General features: G+C 39.3%; 1 protein-coding gene across 7 annotated transcripts in view; it reads left to right on the top strand.

The window, feature by feature from the left end:
* The window catches only part of TPK1 (thiamin pyrophosphokinase 1), a 325,016-nt gene that overhangs the window by 219,059 nt on the left and 83,163 nt on the right, over positions 1 to 22,794 (top strand). For 3 of the 7 annotated variants that reach the window (XM_077850267.1, XM_077850269.1, XM_077850271.1), the window contains one exon: positions 16,909 to 17,020. In XM_077850267.1, coding sequence (XP_077706393.1) covers positions 16,909 to 17,020 — 112 coding nt within the window. Of the gene's footprint in view, positions 1 to 16,908; positions 17,021 to 21,166; positions 21,766 to 21,792; positions 22,562 to 22,794 lie in introns of those variants that run through there. The other 4 variants (XM_077850270.1, XM_077850266.1, XM_077850268.1 and 1 more) reach the window with 4 other exon arrangements.

The following is a 22,794-nucleotide window of genomic DNA, read 5'->3' as shown; positions in this document are numbered from 1 at the left end:
GTATCTGAGAAGTGGCAGGTTAAAATGGGCTACTTGGCCTTAAAAGCATATGTATCATATATATCAGTCTTTCACTTACAGAAGTATGTTATTTATGTTAACATTTAGATACTAACTTTCCTCATTTGAGGAAGTGGTATCTTTCTTTCCTTCTAGAATGCATTTTTTCCTAAGTTATTTAAAGAATAGAATGAGGTTGTTTATTAACACTCAAAGCTACTAAGGCATCAACCTTTGGCTTTCAGAAGAGGAACATAAATAGAAACAAATTTAATGGAGAAAAAAAATGCCTTGTTTTAAAAACTCTCTTTTTATGGTATCTAATATTAAGTTCTCTTTTAAGGAAAAGAGAGAAGTTTGGTTAAGACAGTATCTATACCATGAGTCCTAATTTATTTCTACTGTATACACATGGCAGCCTGGCTCCTGTTACTTCAGTGACCAGTGTTCCTAAATATTGAACAGTTCATTTTTTTTTAAAGATTTTGTTTATTAATGAGAGAGAGAGAGGGCAGGCCATGCAGGGAGCCTGATGTGGGACTCGATCCCGGGTTTCCAGGATCAGGCCCCAGGCTGAAGGCAGCGCTAAACCGCTGAGCCACCCAGGCTGCCCAAACAGTTATTTTTTTAAGTAATATACTCGAACTTTCATTAAGGATTTAAAATTCCCACAAAATTACATTTTCAAAAAAAAAAAATTACATTTTCCCAATAGCTTCTCATGCCAGCTGTTAGATCCAGAAAATGAGGCTTCAAATTTTGACCATTACTTAATACTATGTCCAAACCAAGCAGCACTGTGAATTGTGGAATTCATGGAGGTGCTAGGATGTAAAATAAAGCAGTGAAATTGGCTCATTTTTAAGACGAAGATTTGGTCATATTAGTTTTCCTTTCATGTAATAGCCTCTATGTCCACTTACTTGGTCTGTGTTTTCACAGCAGCCTTGACTTACCGAGAAAGTGATGTCACGTGGCTGTGTAGACTGGCCTTAGAATGGAGGCTGAGGCTGGAAAGGCATGGTGTAGACAGAGGTGAAATTATATTCATGTGTTTCTTATAAAAGCACCACATGGAAATTCTAACGTGTTTCCTGTCTCTTGTTTTCTCTGTTGGATTATTTAACAAAATTAAATAATAATTAAGGGTGAATAACAGAGCCCCTGTCCTGATACAAGCACAACGTTGACACATTAAACCTTACCTCATCCATTTTTGTTGTTGTTGTTTGCCATGACAAAATAATGACCAGGAAGTAGCTGAGATTTATTGAAAAGGGTTCTGTGTTAAGTACTTCATGTGTGCTCTTGATTTAACTGCTGCAACAACTTGTGATATTAGATTGTCTCTCAATTTAGCAGATGAGAGAATTGAGATATAAAGAGATGAATTTTGTTGTCCAAAGTCACACAGCCAATAAGTGGCGGGACAGCATCTGATCCACAGACCTGAGTCTGTGCCAATTCACACCGCGGTGTATCTGCTTCTCTTGGCCCTGTTGTTGCCGACATAACGATAAATATGAGCTAACACACAGTGACTGACATTGAATGCCAATGCACTCATAAAACAGTCATCTGGATGGCCATTCATAGAACTATATTAATTTTTATTAGGATAAACAACTAAATGAAAAAAACTCATTTGATTATTTTCATAGATCAGTAAAAATAACTCATTAAAAGAAAATCATGCTTGCAGATTAAAGATCCTGAGCTATCAACTATTTTTCACATGGGATCATTTTCAGCCATTTGGGAGATGTATCAGTATATCTCAGAGAAAATGCCCAGCTACTGTGGCTGAGATGTTACATGCGAAATATTAAAAACTAATGTTACTGATTATTAGAATAAAGGCTTCCCATGAACTATTTCTTCATGTTCCCTGCAATAAAGAATAACTGACATCAATAAAGAAAAAAATTAATATTTTGTTCGGACTTTAAAAATATCTTTTAATCTTACTTGTTTATTCTAAGTAGTTAGTTGCATATACACATAACTTTTTTACTTGTCATTGTGTCCTTGGCTTGTATTATACTATGCCCAAATCCCACACAGCTTGCACATTTTGAGTTTGGAACAACAAAGTCACAAGAGCATCAATCATAATAAATAGTCACTAAGTCTGCAGCAGTGTTTAACTTGGATTTAGAGAATGAAAGAAAAGAGGATATTAAGATAGCAGTGGCATTTAAGAGCAGGACTTTTATTTTTTATAATCCCAAAGACTGTTTTCTTACCAATGACTTCAGAAATTAAACCCTGAAAACATCCGTTTTGTGCTGGTTTTTCTAGGTGCCAGCACTCAACAATGAAAATGCAGTGCTTTTCTTGTCCAGGTCTAGAGGAAAAAAAGTGCTATCAGTTATTTAGAATCTGATTTATGCCTTAAGAGAGTGGCTGCCACTCTCTGTGATTTCATGGAAGCCGGGTATCAAGGAGCAATTTTCGAAGAATTGAAAGCTGGTGCAGGGTTATGAATAAACTCAGAGAAGCTTTGACCTTCCCTGTCAAATGATAAGGCCATAAATATGTTGGTAATTCTGCTTTGTTGTGAGTACCTGTTCTTTTCCATCATTGTGGAGTTTCCAGGATACCATAAATTGGTACCAGCAAACTAAAACAAATTTTTTTATTGTATAAAAAAAAAAAAATTAGAAGAGGGGAAAATGTAAAGGTAGGAAATACAGGAAGCAGCCTCTTGTGTGTGCTCCTGAAGTACGTCTTGCATTAGAGGACCCAATTTTGGAAACTTTATAGTACCCAATCAAATTTAAAATAACTACTTTGGTCACATTTCATCTTTGATAGTTAGATAGTTAATATACATTATGTTAATGCTTTTTTTCCTTATGCCAAATTCATTATGAAATATGGCTCATTTTTGCTCTGATGTCGTTTTATTTATTTATTTATTTGTTTGTTTATGAAGATTTTATTTATTTATTCATGATAGAGAGAGAGAGAGAGAAAGAGAGAGAGAGAGAGAGCCGGAGGCACAGGTAGAGTGAGAAGCAGGCTCCATGCAAGGAGGCTGATGTGGAACTCGATCCTGGGACTCCAGGATCAGGCCCTGGGCCGAAGGCAGGCGCTAAACCTCTGAGCCACCTAGGGATCCCCTGATGTGGTCTTTTAAATTGATCACGTATGCTACAGGGAGTTTAAGTGTATGTAATGTTGTTAAGCATATACGTTCTGTTTTAATGAATGTGTTATCTTAATTTCACTGAGAAGAAATTTCATGATTGTTGGGGAACCTTCTGTGCCTCTAACTTCATCTTTCCCCTTCCCCAAGATGGTAGCTTAAGAAAGAATAAAGATGAGGGAGAATCAGTCCCAATATTTGCACAGAGAGGGAGGCAAAGAAAAGCTAGTTGTTTTCCTTTAGAAACAACTTACCATACTTCCACTTTTTTTTCACACACTCTTCTGAACAAAAGCAAATATATGCATAAATATGCAGATTTATATATATTTGCCTATTCTGTTGTATGGACCTTAAAAGAAGTAGAGAGGGCACAGAAAATGAGAAGGGGAAAAACAGTGGGGATCTAAAGATAAAGCAGTGGAGACACAGGCACCCAGAAACGGACAGCAAGAGATCAGGAGTGCATTAGCCATCCATTGCTGTGAAACAAATTGCTACAGACCTTGGTGGCTGAAAACAGCTAAGCATTTATTTTATGTCAGAGTTTCTTTGCAGGTCTGGAATTTGGGCTCTTCTGGGTACTTTAAGCTTGAGGTCTCATGAAGTTCAGTTGCCTTGGGCATCAGTCATATGATTCCAAGGCAACTCATTCATGTACCTGGCAAGTTGGTGCTGGCTGACTGGGGAGGGGTACAGCTTCATCCCTCTCCATATGGACTTCTATAGGGCTGTATAAATGTCCTCATGACTTCCCCCAGAGCAAGTGATCTATAAAAGCAAGCAAGCAAGGGGGCAACTGTCACATTCTTCATGACCTAGCCTAGAAGTCACACACCAACACTTCTGCAGTACCCTGTTGATACACAAGTTTAGTTCTATTCATTGTGGGAAATCACTACACGAAGACACAAATACCAGGACATAGGGCTCATTGGGTGCCATTTTGGAGATGGACTACCACAGAGAAATATAGGAAAGGGGTGGAGACACACAGGAACACACAGACTTGTATGAATAGGAGAGGGTGAAAGAATAGGTGGTTCAATTATGAGGATGATCATTGTGCAACATGCTTGATTTGTGACAAACATAAAGACTGCTATGTTATCAGTTGTTCCTTGCTGCAAACCCACTGCATCACACCTCGTATGCTTAACTGTGCCTTCATGATTATCATCTTTGCAGCACAGAACTATAAAGCTAAGTGGCCTTAAGGCATGATATTTATCTCAGAAATCTTACTGTAATGTTACCTCAGGACATCAAAACCATCTGCTCTTTCCTTCAAAAATCAGAACTTTGACCTTTCTCATATCAAAGACTCTTGCCCCACATGTAAGAGGTACCAAAATACTGTAACAATTAAGATTGTGAGCTGTCTAAATTGAAAGGTGTATTTATTATAACATTTTATCAACACATAATATATAGTAGGATACTTTTCAGGTTACTTTCAGAGGACAAAATTATCCTAACATTCTTGACACGAAAAATGAGAGTCAAGTAAATTGTCTAAAATTGAAAGTAATGTGTTGTTTGGTTGCCCATTTTAATCCTTTTAATAATAGTGAATGTTTATGGAGCATTCACTGTGGCAGGCACTATTCTAAGTACCTCACATATCAAGTCATTTAATCCTCAACAGTCCTTTTGTTCTGGTTTTATAGATAAAGAAAATGAAACACAAACATGGTGAAAAGGGATTCAGATCCATGAAGTCTTTCCTTAGCACCTGTACCCTGAACCACAGTGCTGTGCATATAATAGGCTCCCTCAGGCTAGCTCAGAACCAGGATTCATTAATAATGACAGCATTTCTCTCAGAGCCACTCCATGGACAGAACCTAGTGTCTAGCTAGACTTCTCAGGCACTAGACAAAGGATATAGAAAACTTCCAGAAAGTTTAGGAGTGTTTCTCTTGAGGTATCAGTATTATAGAAGGTATTATAGTAGGTAGATCTGACTTGACTTTGTCAAAGGATCACTTTAGCTGTTGAGTTGAGAATAGGCTTGGTTGGAACAAGAGGAGATCTTGTTGTGGGGACTTGGACAAAGTGGTAGTGAAGGAAATTATGAGAAGTGTTAGGAATCTGGGGATATTGAGAATATAGAGCCAATAGGATTTCCTTATGAGTACAAGAAAAGGAAAATTTTTTGCCAAAGCAGTTGGAAAGATGGAGTCTATATCAACTCAGATCAAGACGGGGTGGTTTTGAGGTAAAAGATCAAGGTGTGTCGAATAGGCATCTGGATGTTCAGGAGCAGAGTTAGAGAAGTCTCAGCTAGAGATACAAATTTGGGATTTGGGATATATGGTTAAGCTCACAAAGGGCATAATTGTAGATAGATTGGAGGAGAGTATCTAACTGAGACTAAAGGACTGAGGCCTGGGGCAGTCCATCTTTAGGATCTGGACAAAAGAGCAGGACACAGCAGAGGAAATTGTCGGTGAAGAAGTGAACCAAGGGTGTAGCATTCTGCAAGCAAAGTAAAGATGGTATGTCAAGGAGGAGAGAGTGTTAGCCCATTGCAAATTCTACTGGAAGGTGAGGACTAATAATTAACCACTGGGTTTAGCAATTTGGAGGTCATTGGTTATTTTGATGAAAACCAATATGGAAAAGAGGTATAAGCAAAAGTTTAACTGGAATGAATGCAAGAGAGTTGGAAGCAAGGAACTAGAAATCATGAATTAGTAAACAGTAAATCTGGGAGATTTAATGTAAAGAAGAACAAAGGGATAGGATAGTGAGGTGGTAGGTATTACATAAATTAGAGATTGAGAGCAGTTCTGTGGAAACACTAAGCTTAGTGTTCCCTTCCTGATAAATATTTATTGTATTCCTACTATGTGTCCAACACTCTACGAATTTTTAAAGATATAAAAATAAATGAGATGTGGCTTCTCTCCTTGAGGTGTTTACTTTCCACTGAGAGAACTAGACATAAAACAGTGCACTGGGGAACCTCGAGGGGGTGCAAGTGGCCAGGTTGTGGCCTCCTGGAGAAGGATGATGGAGTAAATGATGGTTCAGCTGAGTCTTGGAATTTGTACCATCTGATTATTAACCCAACTGTTTCCAATTAACATTTTAGGATGTAGGGGAGAAACAAAATTGTCCTATTGGTTCCAGACTAAAGGTAGTCAGATATTTTTTAAAATACTTTTTGTGTGTTCATTTTCTTAATCTTAGCCCAGTCATTGATTTTGCTTGTACTGTTCTTTGTGAACCTCCAGAAAACCTAATAGCCTGTTTTGAAAGCACAAGTGTGTGCCCCATACATTCTTATCAGCACTCTCCCTATATTCAGCCACTAACAAAGGACAAGTAAATGAACGAGGACATGTAAATGGAATGAAGCTAGATGGATGAAGTCAAGGGAGATAACTGTTCATTCACTTATTAATTCCTTCATTTACTGCACAAGTAATTGTTCTTGAGGATAAACTTCAGACTGGATCATGGAAAAGCTTAACTTAGACACTGAATCCAGGGAACAAAAAGTAATAATGAGAAGAGCAAAGGTATAACGTGTTATGACAGCTTTTGAAGTTAGAAGCCTAGAAAAACATGATAGTGTAGTAAAAAAGACTTCAAAATGGCACCATACTGGAGTGTAGACCCCACATCTTCCAGTTACTAGTTGAGTGATCTTGAGAACGTTAATGACTACTGAATCTGTGATCTCCTAGTAGTAACTCTACCACTCAAGCCTGCTGTGGGAATTATGGTGCCCAGCAGAGTGTTAGGACCTGGGCAATATTCAAAAATTGTTACGTCACTTCTCCCTGTCTTTACTGGAGCTTTCTCATTATTTCTTCCAGTTTATAAAGTTCAGCAGTCAGGCTGGGGTTTGAAATAAATAAGTAATTGCCAAGTTGTCTTTTTCTCCCCCCTTCTTCAGAGCACTAATAACATCCCATGAGCATTGTGAATATGAATGGAAGAAACCTCAAACTAGATACCCAACTCAGTCACACATGCTGAACATCAGCCATGCTGCATCTCTGCAAGCAGAAACACTTCCCAGAGTCTGTTCAGATAGGATAATGACCAGGATCCTTCCAAGAATTCTCTCCATCCCCTCTACTCCCCTGAGTCTGACTGACTTGAAGCTTCTGGGATAAGAGAAGGGAGAAGTGTATGGGGGACGGGGGTTGTTGAGCCTGACAAAAGGGAGAGGTCAGCTAGAAGGGAATATTGGTGCCTGAGTAATTGTGAGGAGCTGTCTGTTGTAGGAGACTCTACATACAGTGCTTTTATAGGAGGAAGGTTGGGGTGGTTAACGATACAGGGAGGAAAGTTGAAATATATATTGCAGTGCTGGTATTCCTGCCAACCCTTGACTAGTTATGGGAAAAATTGAAAAATAAGTCCAGTAGACTTAAGAGTCTGAATTGAACTGTATTTAAATTATTTGCTTGTATTGATAAAAAGAGAATCTTGGGGGCACCTGGGTGGCTTAGTTAAGATTCTGACTTCAGCTCAGGTTAGGATCTCAGGGTCCTGGGATGGAGTCCCCAGGCAGGCTCCCTGCTCAGTGGGGAGTCTGCTTGTTCCTCCTCTCTCTCTCCCCCTCCTCCCACTCATGCTCTCTGTCTCTTTCTTTCTCAAATAAATAAAATCTTTAAAAAAGGGAAAGAGAATCTTGTGTTATCTTAGTAGTAGTTTCAATTCATACTGAGCATTCCCAAAACAAAGGATTGCATTTTAGATGTGATGACTAGATGAGACCTCAGAAGGAGCTTTTAGAACTTTCCTAAAATCAGCGATCGAAGTTCATGTTTATACTCCTACAAAGAATGACTATTTCAAAATAGGGGTACATTTTAAAAAATAATTTACTAAAAACTAGAGTGTTTATAAACCAAATGGAGATATGATTCTTCTCATTAAGACTAATTAATGCTTTATGAAGGTTTCACATAAAATGTTTAAAGACAAAAATTTCTTTTTCTACCTTCTGCTAATATTTCAGATTAGTCTTAGGAGACTAATGTATTTTCATGTGTAGTTTCCTTCAGAAATTCATGGGACAAAGTTCCTAGGCTTTGTAAAACAAAAAGCAGAGAGAAGAGTGGAAGGAAAACTGTATTCCCTTTAAACTTGGAGGACCTGCTGGAGGGAGCAGGGCAAGTACTTCAATTTCTGATGTGAATGTTTGAAGCCCTGTTCTTGGCACCTTATGCATGTTATCTCACTTAGCCCTCAAAGTAACCCAGTGAGGTAGTATTGTAAACCCCATTTCACACACAGACATAGAATGGGTACTCTGTATTCACCTTTACGGGTATTTTGAGTATTGTTGGCAAGTGCTCATAATTATTGGCGATGTGTGCCTCTGTCATACTGTCCAGTGAGGCATATACATCTACACAAAGAAGTATACATGAAGTATACATGTCTCTAATGAGTTCTTTCAGTTCAACTAGACTATTGTTCATCTACTCAAACTTAGATAAAGATTTTACTAAGCGTGTTGACACGCTTTTCTTTTTGCTCTAAACTCAGGTATTTATTAGACACTTAATTTGTTTATTGCATTGTGCTATAAATCCAACAGAAATAAAAGGCAGAAATAAAACATTTTATCTTCAAAAGATACAACATGAACCCATCTGAGAGGTACGTCACAGTAACAAAATGCTAGCGTAAAGATGGTAACCATTAGAAGCAAGTGATCTGTGTTACCTGGAAAACACAAGGAGTTTTCATACAAAAGTAGAGCTTGCCCTTTGCTTTGAAGTTTGTCCAGGTTAGGGATGGAGAAACAGCATAGGAATAGACAGGAGAACATGGACAATCGTGATCATTCCATACGTTAAGTAGAATAACAACATTCATCTGAAGCTATTTGAAAACTCTACCATCACTCTGACTCAAAATATATCATTAGTGTAACCTGTCTTGTTAGAAATGCTTGCTTCTGGGGTAAGTATTGTCTTTAGAAGTCATCACTTAAAATGTATATATCTTTGGGAGAAGCCAAGCGTAGGTTTCTGACACTTTAGTATGAGGGCACTCACCACACCACCTCTCCTGACTGGAATAGGATGCAATGTAAAAAGTTTCAATGCATAGTGACAGAAAAGAAAGGATAAACATCAATTTCATCAGTTTTATTTTTAAATAGCCAGTGTTGGGAATTAATGAGGAAATTAGCCTATCATTATAGTATTCTGCTGTCTCTCTTTTTTTTAAATTTATTTATTCATGAGAGAAGCAGGCTCCCTGCAGGGAGTGGGACTCCATCCTGGATCCTGGGATCACACCCTGAGCTGAAGGCAGCCTCTCAACCGCTGAGCCACCCAGGTGTCCCATATTCTACTGTCTGTAATATTAGTAGGTATTTCATAAATATTTTTGACTTTTGAATTAACAAACTAGCTTAACTAGCATGCAGAAGGCTTTCTTTTGATAACCATCCAGTATTGTCATTAATCTTTTAATTTTTTAAAAAGACTTTATTTAGGGCAGCCCGGGTGGTTCAGCTGTTTAGTGCTGCCTTCAGTCCAGGGCGTGATCCCAGAAGACCTGGTTCGAGTCCCATGTTGGGCTCCCTGCATGGAGCCTGCTTCTCCCTCTGCCTGTGTCTCTGTCTCTGCCTCTCTCTCTGTGTCTCTCTGAATAAATAAATAAAATCTTTAAAAACAAACAAACAAAAAAGACTTTATTGATGAGAGACACACAGAGAGGCAGAGACACAGCCTCCCTAAGGGGAGCCGGATGTGGGACTTGAGCCCCAGGATTATGACTTGAGCCGAAGTCAGGCGCGGAACCACTGAGCCACCCAGGTGCCCCTGTCATTAACCTTTTAATCAGAGAGTAAGCCTATCTCATGTCAAAACACATAATGTTGCCCTGAGGTTATCCAGTAATTTCCAAAATGAAAATCAGATAGAGATCATTAATTTCAAAACACATCATTGAAATGTTTTGGCTGTGGAAATAGTAAACCAAAGTATTACGGTTTTGGATGCGGTATATAAGATTACTATTCCAAATCAGTATTTTCCTATGTGGATTTCATGAAATGCAGATGCCACAGGTATGTATGTATGTATGTATGTATTTATTCATTCATTCATTCATCCATTCATTCATTTATTCATTTATTTTTTTTTTATGGTAAAAAAATTTAGATTTATAGTTGGCTGGACTCAGATGATCCCAATTTTGTTGACAACATCCAAAGCATCATAGTCAGGAGCCAGTCAAACATATGCTTTCTTCTCTCCATCAGGCCTGATCAAGGTGTTGACCTTGGCCACGTCAATGTCATAGAGCTTCTTCACAGCCTGTTTGATCTGGTGCTTATTGGCCTTGACATCCACAATGAACCAAGTGTGTTGTTGTCTTCTATTTTCTTCATGGCTGACTCAGTAGTTAAGGGGAACTTGATGGCATAGTGATTAAGCTTGTTTTCCTGGGGGCGCTCTTTCAAGGATATTTTGGCTGCTTTCGGAGACGCAGGGTCTTGGGCCGTCAGAATGTAGGTGATGTACGGATCTTTTTTGGTGTGTGTGACTGTGCACGTCTTTCAGCACCACTTTCTTAGCTTTCAAAGCCTTTACTTTGGCTTCAGCTTTGGGAGGGGCGGGGACTTCCTTCTTCGCCTTTGGCGCCATATTCGTGAAAGGGACCACAGGTATTTATGAGGTGTTATTTGAGGGGCAGGTGGAGGATATGTAGTCAGGTAAGCTCTCAGGTAAACAGTGTTTCTTTGCTACACAACTACCTAGAACTTCTAACCATGCTGGTGTGCATTGTGACTTCCAAGAAGAGAATCTTTCCGATCTTACCTGATCCTGGGAGTTGTATTCTGCGGAATGCACTTTGGAAAATGTGCTTCTGCCATGACTGGAAACTAAAATCTATCTATAGAGAAGGTATTAATGAATTTTCAAAAGGAAATATCGTCAATAAAATAAGTAAATATGTTAATGTAACATTAATTCATTATAGACTATTTTGAATAAAACCAATACACTTGAGTTTTGAATTCTGTACTTGTGAAGCAGAATAAAAGTAAAGATACAAGTCTTCTAGCCCTGATACTTTACAGCCACAAATTCACTGGGGAGACCATTTCTCTTGCGAGTACTTTCTGTCACATGAGCAGTCTTGTGAAAATACACCATCACAGAGGTCTGTGTTCGCATGAGAGAGGTAGTCTCTTTTGGCAAATACAGTATAGATACCTCCATCTACCCTCATCCCCACCCCCGTGCTTGCTTCCTGCAAGCTATTTAATTTCCTACAGTGTTTGTTGATAAATATTTTAACTACCTGGACAAACAAATGAAAAATGAACTACCAGAGCTTGTCCTTGTGTTTAATCAGCATACAGTGGTATTTCATTCATACTGGGTCTGTGTGCCAGAAACCTTAGCTGCAGTTAGCCACAGGGTGTAAGTACAGCATTAACAGCAATTTGATGAATGGTCATCCACTTTATAACTGTCATGGGCACCTCCTTCCTGAATCTTCTGCACTAAATACAATGTTCTTCTTCTGTTTGGTTGCTTTGTGAATGATCTTGTTAAACTACTGTGTATTTTGTGAGATCCACACAAAGATATCTTGGCATAAAACTTGGCATAGTTACTGTATTTAATGATTCAGAGATGTAAACAAAATTCAGATGGCTCATTGATGTGTTTGCAAAAGCTAAATCTAGGATGAACTTTATGTTTTCTCTCAGTGGAATCTTAGTCATTTGCAAAGGGTAAGCATAATACAAGTAAAGTGACACTGATTTCTAATCCTTTCTTTACGTATTTGTTGGTATATGTTCTGCTCTTGGTTGGCATTAGTCTAGCGAAAGTGATCTCCCGATGCTGACTGCCTATAACTTGCTCATAAGTATGGATTTCCAGCACAGATGCCAAGCAATAGCTTTGCTACCTTTCACTAAATTACAATTTCATACTGGATTGCAGTTGTTAATATGTTTAAAAATAACCATGATTGGAAAAGCAAACCATCTGATCGATTTTTGTCCCATCTTTACTATATAGAACTGCCTTTGACTTCAAAGAGTTATTTTAGCTCCAAACAGGGGACGGAACAGGAACTTGTGCTGTGATTCATGAGAGTAGATGGAAGTCAATGATTAGTTCATGTGCCTCTAGTCTCCAGTAATGGCATAAATCTTTAGGGAAGTTCTTTAATGTCAGGCTGTATGCCTGCCTATGTCAAATCACATATAGGCTAGCATATATTATGAATCGGGAAATCTGAGGAATGAACAAAAATTCCTTTTGTTGTTCATTTTTTAAAGATGTCACACAGACTGAAGATACAGGAGTAAAGCATAATAATGCTCTCCTTTAACCATACGAAGCTAAATCTGCATATTTATGAACACAAAGACCATTCACATATGGCTAAACATCTTTTTGGAACAAGAGAAAAAATATTAATTGACTGCAGGCTAAAGCCTATCTGTGACTTTTCAAGTCTACAAACTGGTTTATTCCCAGATTAAACATTTCAAGGTGTGTTGAATGTTAACATAATGAGGGAGGCAATGAATATATAGCAAGCCTAGAAAAAAAAGCTTACCACTGTGTCATTTAAATCAGTGGATTTTATAACAGCATCCTCTCCCTGGAATAATAAAACTTAACATGTATATGTGCTGTTTCCTTTGCATTATATGATACAAGTTGAAAAATCTTCTCTTAGGGAGTTAATGTCCACCCGTTGAGAAACCATTCCTTACTTCCTTAACCATTCTTTTTTTTCTCTTTTTAATTTAAAATTCCAGTATCGTGAACACAGTGTTATATTAGTTTCAGGTGTACAATAGAGTGATTCAGCACTTCCATACATCACCTAGTGCTCATCACAAGTGCCCTCCTTCATCCACATCACCTATTTCATACACACCCCCACACCCCCCATTGCCCTGCACATCGAGCTCCTCCACCATTCTCTACAGAAGTTAGCGGGAACACCAAACATACGAATGTGCTCAGCTGACCACAACCAAACCCTAACGCAGACCACAAACAATGAAAAGATCAGGGTTAACTATAACACACCGAAAGTAAGATAGCCCAACGACACACAGATCCCTCTTTGATAAGGAATGAAGAAGTCACAGTCTCTAACTGTGGGCCTCATTGTCAAAGACGTGGTTACCCAAGACAGGGCTAGAGCCATCTGGGCCAGATGAGCATCCCTGCCCTTCTGATGCTGTCTGCCACCCAGTGCTCACGAGGCTGTGGGTGACCTGTAACCCCCTGGTATGCTGTGCTTTCTGATGGGCACCCTGGGAAGATGGGCCTTATCAGGCCATGACCTACCAACATGAAAAGCCACCACTGCTTTCTATCCCTTTGCTGCTAAAACCAAGGTACTATGAAGGAAATCAGAATTTCTACAATACTCCTTTTCATTGTGAAGGAGGCTTTCAGAATTTGTTAAGGTGTGTTATGTTTGGCACCTTATGGATGATAATTTGTGTTATCTTTAGCATCTGTACCTTCAGAGAAAGTTATTTCTGTAAGGGAGAGTGGTAGGGAGAAACAATACTCAAACTCGCCTGGCAAAGCTAGTCCATGTAAATCAATTTAGGAGGAAATTCTGTATGAAGAAATTAAGGCAGCTGATGATTTAAACAAACAAAACTGCCTGGTTTTAGGTGGGGGGAAGCAGCATAAGTTGTAATGGCTGCTGAGAAACAGCTGCACAATTCCCTCTGGGCTGTACCGTTCATCTGGCGGAATAGGTTTCACACCCACCATCCCACCGCTGCCAGTCCCAGTAAGGGACAAGAAACTGAAAGGTCATAGAGATACTTTTTTTTTTAATTAATAAACTATTTTTAGAACAGTTTTGGGTTTACAGAAAATTGAGCAGATTAAACGGGAAGCTTCCGTATGTCCCCTCTCCTGCTCACAGGCTCCCCTCTTATCTTGCATCAGTGTGGTGCTTGTGTTACAGATGACAAACCAATATTGTATATTATTTTCAAAAGCCCATAATTTATGTTAGGGTTCACTCCTGGTGTTATAGATTCTGTGGGTCTTGACAAATGTATAAGGGCATGTGTTTGTCATCCTCGGGTCACACGGAATAGCATCACTGCCCTGACAACCTCCTGTGCCCCCCACCCCACCCCGTCCTGCCCTACCTGCAGGGTGCAGTCAGTAGGTGTCCTGACTCTGCGTCATGGCTTTGCACCTGTGTACCCTCCTTCATGGACCTGAGTTCTGCTCCTGTCCCTGGGCCACCCTCTGCCCCCCACTCCTCTGCACCTGACCGGGTCTCTAGTTAGTGTCTTTCCTACTTCTCTGTGCTTCACCTTCCTTGCAGTGGTCACAGTCTGCCCATAGACAGCTGCAGGAGGGACGTCTCTGATGCTGGCGCAGAGGTTTATGAATGAGGAGTGTGACCAGAGGAAGGCCAGAGCTATTTCAAGTCTCCCTCCTCTGTCCCTTTTCTGCTTCTTAGGCATGATACCCACATTACCCGTTACTAAGGTCAGACCAAATTTTTCAATCCTGCCCTTTAAAAATCTACCACTTTATTTTTTAAAAAAAGATTTTATTTATTTATTCATGAGAGACACACACACACACAGAGAGAGAGAGGCAAAGACACAGGCAGAGGGAGAAGCAGGCCCCATGCAGGGAGCGCGACGTGGGACTTGATCCTGGGTCTCCAGGATCACACCCTGGGCCGAAGGTGTCACTAAACCGCTGAGCCACCCGGGCTGCCCAAAAATCTACCACTTTATGCACTATTTCTTGACTCTCTTACGATGTAACCTGATGAGAAGATGAGGGCCACTTACTTTCTTCCACTCTTCCTTACTTGTACCTTCTGACAGTTACTGCTTTTACTCTGAATATCTAAAACATTCCCATTGCTATAATAATAGTTTCTATGCTTTTGCTCTAAACTGACCTAAAACAAAAATGACAAAGATCAGTTTTCAAAAACAATATTAGTTTTCATTTCACTCCTGAGTTTTTTCCATTGCTGTATCCCAATTATTCCTCTTTCTTGAATTATTGTTTAGAATTATTATAATATTTTCCCTATTTTTTTCTTCACAAGAGTCTAAGAATTTCTGTCCTATATTGCTTTATATCTAAAAAGCATACTGTTCTTTTTTATAAGATTTCAGTGTTGAGTCAGTGATGTTGCTTGGTTCATGGCACATTATCATCCCTGGTCCAGGCAAGAATCCTTATTGATTGATCCATTTGCCTCCTTTTTATCTCTAAACCACATTCTCATTCTTCTTACTTTTCCCATAGACAGACATGTTAGTGTGTACATATACACACACGCATATATATTTAAATTTTTTATATATATTTAAATTTTGTCATTAGAAGTATCTTGTTGAGTTTGTATTTTTTTGAATTTATATAGATGGGGTCTGTAATCTATCCTAATTCTGTTTCTTATGGGGCATTGTTTTCACAATGCATTATATTTTCAGTCCATCCACATTTCTCTGAGTGCATCTAACCCATTGCTTGGTGTATGTCTACATTTGATGCCCATGTTTTTTCCAGTTATGGGCATCAAGTACAAATATATTTTATGTTTTCTTTAAACATTCATTGTGTTTGAATATATTTAAGCCCTCTTAATTGAATATATGCCTTCTGGTTGAATGTTCAAATAAAAATACATATTTATGAGTTGTATAGGTAGTAAAGACCTACATGAACTTGTGTTAAGTTTCAAGAACTGATAAATAATTTAGAGAGTTGTTTTCCTAATAAAAGCAATCCTTTGACTAAAGACAAAGCTACTTGTACTCTAAGGTCTTATATAGAGGAGAGTAAGTTCTCAGAGCCTGTAACAGAGTATGAAATACAGAGTTGAAATAAAATGCTGTAGAAGGAGGTATAAGTACCTTACTGGTAATGTGTCATATATCCAACTTTTAAATAATATTTTATTAAAATAAAGAATATCATATACCCTAAGGATAATGAATAGAATAGAAACGTCATGGAAAGTCATTACTTTGCAGAAGAAGAGGAATTTCCAAGTGTTCTATTTAAAAGCAATCATTGTAGCCTTGATTAAACATTACATTTAACTTTAACCTTTTTATAAACTGAAAACTTGAAACATAGTAAATTATATCAGCTTTCCTAATCCAGATGGAGGAAGCATACTCATTCCTCAAGGTAGATACCATTTCCTGGTAGAGATACTTCTCACTGAGCATCCCCTAGAGTAACCATGGGTATAGGAAGCAGGCTAACTGTTATTAGCAAGATTAACATTGAATTCTGAAAGCTAGAAGCCCAAGTCTGAGGTAAAGTAGAGATTTTACTTAGGAAGCAGTGTTTTATTTACATTCGAGCAAGTATTTGATTAAAACCCTAGAATCATCATAGAGTGCTACATCGTTTAGCATGCGGAATCAGTTTAGTCTTCGAATTGGCAAGTATAGGTAGAAATCCTGATTCTGCCCCCTTGTTATCTGTATGGTCCTGGACACATTTAATCTCTACAAACTTCAATTTTCTCATATGTAAAAGTATTTACTAGCAATAAACTACCTTCTAAAATTGTGGCTAAGGTTAAATCAGGTGAAAGTTCCTGGGATTCTTCAGCATGTACTACTTAAATTTGATGTTAGGATTAAGTATGATAAGCTGTGTGAGGTTCTGGGATGGTACCTGGTGCATACGACCAGGTCTTCAGGGCACACTGACATCCTGTCCTTTCTCTTCACTATGCTAATGATCATTCCGTCTCTACTTCAGGGGAAGCACAAAATGCATGTAGACACTGGAATGGAAGGTGATTGGTGTGGCCTTATTCCCGTTGGACAGTCTTGTAATCATGTTACGACAACAGGCCTAAAGTGGAACCTCAGTAAGTAAAACCCTTGCACAAAGGGTGGTTTTCATTTTTTCTTTCTTTTTCTTTGTGTGTGTATGTGTGTGTGTGTGTGTGTGTGTGTGTGTGTCTGGTATATGCCTAGCAGTGAGCCTGTTGGATCACAGGTATGTCTGTATTAAACCTTTCATTGAACTGCCGGGCTATCTTCCAAAGCAGCTGCACCATTTCATATTCCTACCAGCAATGTGTGAGGTCTCCAGTTTCTCCCACAGCCTCACCAACACTTGTTACTATCTTTTTATTTTGTTTTTACACATCTTAGTGGATATGCCATCGTATCTCACTGTGGTTTTATTTGCTTTTTCCCTGATGACTAATGATGTCAAACACCTTTTCATGTCCTCATGGGTCATCTGTTTATTTTCGTTGGTGTAGTGTCTTCAGATCTTTTGCTCATATTTTTTTTATTTAAAGATTTTATTTATATATTCATGAGAGACACACACACACACAGAGAGAGAGAGAGAGAGGCAGAGACACAGGCAGGGGGAGAAGCAGGCTCCATGCAGGGAGCCTGATGTGGGACTCGATCCAAGGTCTCCAGGATCACGCCCTGGGTTGAAGGCAGTGCTAAACCACTGAGCCACCTGGGCTGCCCTTTTTGCTCATATTTTAATTCCATTATTTTCCTTTTAAGGTTGAGTTGTAAGATTTCCTTATACATTCCAGAAATAAGTCTTTTATCAGATACATCACTTGAAAATACTGTCTCAAAGTCTTTGACTTATATCATTTTCTGAGATTTAGTTCACTAAATTTATTAATTTAGTTTTGATGAAGTCTGATTTTCCTCTTATGGATTCTACTTCTGGTGTTGAATCTAAGAATTCTTTGTCCATCCTTCTTCATGATTTTGTGTTCTTGAAGCCTACTTTACTTTTCAGAGAAGTAGCTATTCTAACTAAAGTAGCAAGTTCTTTTCATAGTCAAACCTCTGAGATTTTATAAGATTAGCTGCTTTTACTAAGTTTTAAAATGTTTCCCAGTACTTATTAACTGTAATAGGTCCTAGTTGTACTAAAACTGTCTGATTTGAAAGGAACAGAAAATGAGTGGATCTTTTCATGAAATAAGTGCTGATTCCAAAATAAACCATGAGGCTTGTGAAATAGGTCAACTCTAGTCTCTTTAAGAATGGTAGTAATTTAATCAAAGAGCTTTGTGGATGTCAAAGGGATTGTCTCCTGATTGACCAGTTACCTCTAAGCTTGTAAAAAACTAAAATATGGAATCTTGTCATTCTTTTATAACATGTAAAACTCTTAGGTTCCCACGAGGAAATAAATATTTCAAGAAGTAAATAATTTGAAGATAAAAAGATATTTTAAGAGACTTTTCTATGAGCCACTGCTGCAACAATTAGGAAAAACTAGAGGTATTTTGAGGCAAATGTCTAGAGAGCTCATCAGAATTTGAAAGGACAGTGAGACAGATCCACTCCAGTGCACAGAAATATATGACAGGCTTTGAAGCTGTTTAGCTGAAGCTGACATGAGCTCCCATTAGAAACTTTTTATGCAAACATTTCCAACCTAAAACAAATGTACTCTTTTAGATTTCCATTCATTCCCAGAACCCAGTCTAGACACTGGTGAAGTCCTTCTGGAACCGGCAGTGACCTCACTCTTCAGGGCTGGCACCAAGTTAGGAGGAGTACTGAGCAGGGAGGACGGTTGGCAGTCCAGCCAGTGGCTCCACTTCCTTTATCTCACGGTGATGGGACAGAGTCAGAGGATTATACAGGATCCACTAGGGCTCTCCAGAATATCTTCTGATTCCCTGTGTCCTACAGTAATGGGTACACCCTAATTCCATGTAATGAAGCTGACTCTGGGAAGGGGGCCTCGGGCATGCCGTGGCGTTTAATCTTACTCTCTGTGATAATTTTTAGTCCTGCAGAAATACTCTGTACTATTACTTATTTATATATTTACAGATTGCTTTGACTTTGCAACAATAATATTTTTCCTCTACAATTTTACGTACAATGTATAAATAGTCACTTAATGCAGTATGCAGGGCAAGAAAACGAGACAAACTGTTTCAGCAATTCTCTGTGGTCAAAGTGCTAACTAATGGGGTCTTGTGATAGGTAATATTACATCATTAAAAAGTGGTAATAACAGCTGGGAAATGATGCAATGTCAACTTGAAGAGCAGTGTCTAGATATCTTTCATGGAGAGGGCAGGGGCCCTACTTAACTCACTGTCATTGTGAAAGCAGAGCCCTCGGTCAATGTCAACCTATCAGGCACACCTATGAAGTGACAGGATGGCCCAGGAAGGATAAAGAAGGTACAATAACTCAGGTGCTGCTCACCTCTTAGGTCAAGGAAAACCTGCAAGTGCTCCTAAGGAAACCTATCAGTTTCCCTCAGGGATTTGAGGGTGATCTGGCTGTGACACCATCACCCATTGATCAGCAGGGTTGATCTTGGCTGCTCTGGCTGGCTAGGCAAGTGTCCCCTTCCACTCTCACCACTATTCCTTGTGCATTGCTCCCAAGGCTGTGCCCTGGATCGTAGAGGACAACCTTCCCTGATAGAGGAGAATCATTCTTTGATCAAGGGTATACGAGTAGCTGTACACCCCTGCTAGAACCTCCAGACCAGCACTCAGGGTCCATGTATAGGAAAACGTAGGGTAGTCAAGCTTCCAAGACACCAGACACATCCGTATGAGGTGCTGTGTGTGGCAGTCTGCCTTTCTTAAAAAAAAAAAAAAAAAAAAAAAATTCCTGCAGGGGGTCCAGAGGTTGGCTGTGTCCCAGTCATTACCCACTCTAAAACATGATGCCCCAAGTTCTGAAGCTAATCTGATTTCCCTGTTTCAATCTGCAGTATCTCTCATTACATTCTGTCTCTCAAAAGGTGCCTTTGTACTCAACACCCAGAGTGAAACTTTACAACTACGTGTATGACAATAATTCACTTCATAGCCATATGCTGTGAACATTCTGTGACATGTGTCTGGTACCGGGGTTTCTCTAGGCCGTGTACACTTGGGGGTAAAATAGCTGCATCATAGGCAAGAGCACCTTCCCCTTTACTAGGTGTGCCATATTGCTCTAATGGTGGGTATGCCATTATACGCTCACCCAGGAGAACGCAGGAGCTCCCATGCTCTGCATCCTCATGCAATTCTTGGTATTGTCAGATCTCCTCATTTTTGCCAGTGTGATGCATGTCAGTGATATTTCATCATGGTCTCTGGTTAGCACTGAGGAAAGCATTTTTTGTAGTTATTAACCATGCCGGTTTCTTCTTCTGTGGATCACTTTCTTTTGCCCTTTTAGCTATTGGACTATTTGGTTTTCCCTTGTTATTAGAAGTACTTCAGGGATCCCTGGGTGGCTCAGCGGTTTAGCGCCGCCTTCAGCCCAGGGCGTGATCCTGGAGACCCGGGATCAAGTCCCAAGTCAGGCTCCCTGCATGGAGCCTGCTTCTCCCTCTGCCTGTGTCTCTGCCTCTCTCTCTCTGTGTCTCTCATGAATAAATAAATAAAATCTTTTTTTAAAAAAAAGAAGTACTTCAGTCCCAATTATCTTCTTCTTGGCTGTACTTTGCCTTTTCCAGTTGTTTACTGCATTTCTGTATGTGTTGAGGTTAGTAAGTTAAAGGCAGTCAAATGTATCAATCTTTTTCTTGGGGATTTGTAGTTTTTGTCTGAAGTCATCTTTCTATTCCCCACAGTCATAAAGACATTCTCATATTGTAGTTTTACGTCTTATTTTTAGGTCTTTTCTTGCACCTGAAATTGATTTTTGTGTATGATATGAGCTAGAGATCTGATTTTGTTTTCCATTACCGATAACCAGTTGCCCTAGCACCATTTATCATACTTTCTCCAACCATAAGTCTTCACATTCAGGGGGATGTTTCTTGAATTTCTAGTCTGTTCTCTTGGCTTACACACTTCTTTCTGTACTGATCCCACACTGCCTTGATTACAGTAGCTTTATAATACTGAAATATGGCCAACTGGAGTCTCCCAACTTTGTGGAGAGAATTTCATGGTTATTCCTGGCTTTTCAGTCTTCATAAATTTTAGCATTAACTTGATGAGTGTCATGTACACAATTCCACTGTAAGTTTTATTGGAATTATTTTTCATTTCCAGATTAGTTGGAAGAATACAACAATTGAGGAAGAAAATTCCTATGTGTGATTGAGTCTTCTGTAAACATAATATCTCTCTCCATTTACTTAAAAGTTTTTCATTGCTTTCAATAATTTGAAAATTTTGTCCATAAGATCCTGCACATCTTATATAAGATTTATTTCTAGCAACCCTATATTTTGTATCGATATAAATTACACCTTTTAAAAATTTCCATTTTCTGAGCTCCTTGGTAGTATATAGATAGACATAAAATTGATTTTATATATTATATCAGTATATTGCTGAATGTTTTTATTGTTTCTAGAGGAGGGGAGGGGCAGAGGGAGTGGGAGAAAGAGAATCTGAAGCAGGATCCATATCCAGTGAGGAGCCCCATGTGGGGCTCCATCTCATGACCCTGAGATCATGACCTGAGCCAAAATGAAGAGTCAGATGTTTAACTGGCTGAGCCACCCAGGCATCTCACTTTTATTATTCCTAAAAAATGTGAGTATAGATTCACTTGGGTTTTCTATTTTTGATGGTCGTATTTTTGATGGCGATCAAGTTTTGCGTTTGGTCAAGCCTAACTGAAACAGGAGCCTTAAAAAGCCTATTTCTTTGTTCCTCATGTAATATGACAGAGGTCAGTGGTTACAGGGCATGGCTTCTGTGCATCCTCAGCCTTTGCCTCAAAATCACAAGATGTTGCAACTCCAGCTACTCAGGTCCCAGTTCAGCATCAGGAGAAAAGAAAGAGCAGAATGGGAAGTGAGAGAGGAGAGTGCCCATGGCAGGAAAACAAGGCTTCAGGGTTCGGCCGTTTCCAGAAGTCCTTCCTGCCTCCATCCTCTTTTGCCTCAGTGGCTGGGACTTTCGAACAGCCACCCTTGCTGCGTAAGAGGCTGAGACGTGCAGTTTTGTGTCTAAAGACATGGGCATCCCCAGTGACAGCCAGATGCTGTTGGGAGGCAGAGGAGAATGAGTAGGAGTCTGCTCTTCTGTCAAGAAGTGTCTTTTCAGTTAAAAATAGACCTGCCCTACGACCCAGCAATTGCACTGTTGGGGATTTACCCCAAAGATACAGATGCAATGAAATGCAGGGACACCTGCACCCCGATGTTTCTAGCAGCAATGTCCACAATAGCCAAACTGTGGAAGGAGCCTCGGTGTCCATCGAAAGATGAGTGGATAAAGAAGATGTGGTTTATGTATACAATGGAATATTCCTCAGCCATTAGAAACGACAAATATCCACAATTTGCTTCGACGTGGATGGAACTGGAGGGTATTACGCTGAGTGAAGTAAGTCAATCGGAGAAGGACAAACATTATATGTTCTCATTCATTTGGGGAATATAAATAATAGTGAAAGGGAATATAAGGGAAGGGAGAAGAAATGTGTGGGAAATATCAGAAAGGGAGACAGAACGTAAAGACTGCTAACTCTGGGAAATGAACTTGGGGTGGTAGAAGGGGAGGAGGGCAGGGGGTGGGAGTGAATGGGTGATGAGCACTGGGGGTTATTCTGTATGTTGGTAAATTGAACACCAATAAAAAATAAATTTAAAAAAATGATAAAATAAAAGTAAAAAAAAACAAAAATAAAAGAAGTGTCTTTTCTTTGTCCACCATCTTGATGAACA

The sequence above is a fragment of the Canis aureus genome, chromosome 15 (assembly GCF_053574225.1).
Source record: "Canis aureus isolate CA01 chromosome 15, VMU_Caureus_v.1.0, whole genome shotgun sequence".
NCBI classification, from domain to species: domain Eukaryota; kingdom Metazoa; phylum Chordata; class Mammalia; order Carnivora; family Canidae; genus Canis; species Canis aureus.
This window is presented reverse-complemented; position numbering and strand designations above follow the sequence as displayed.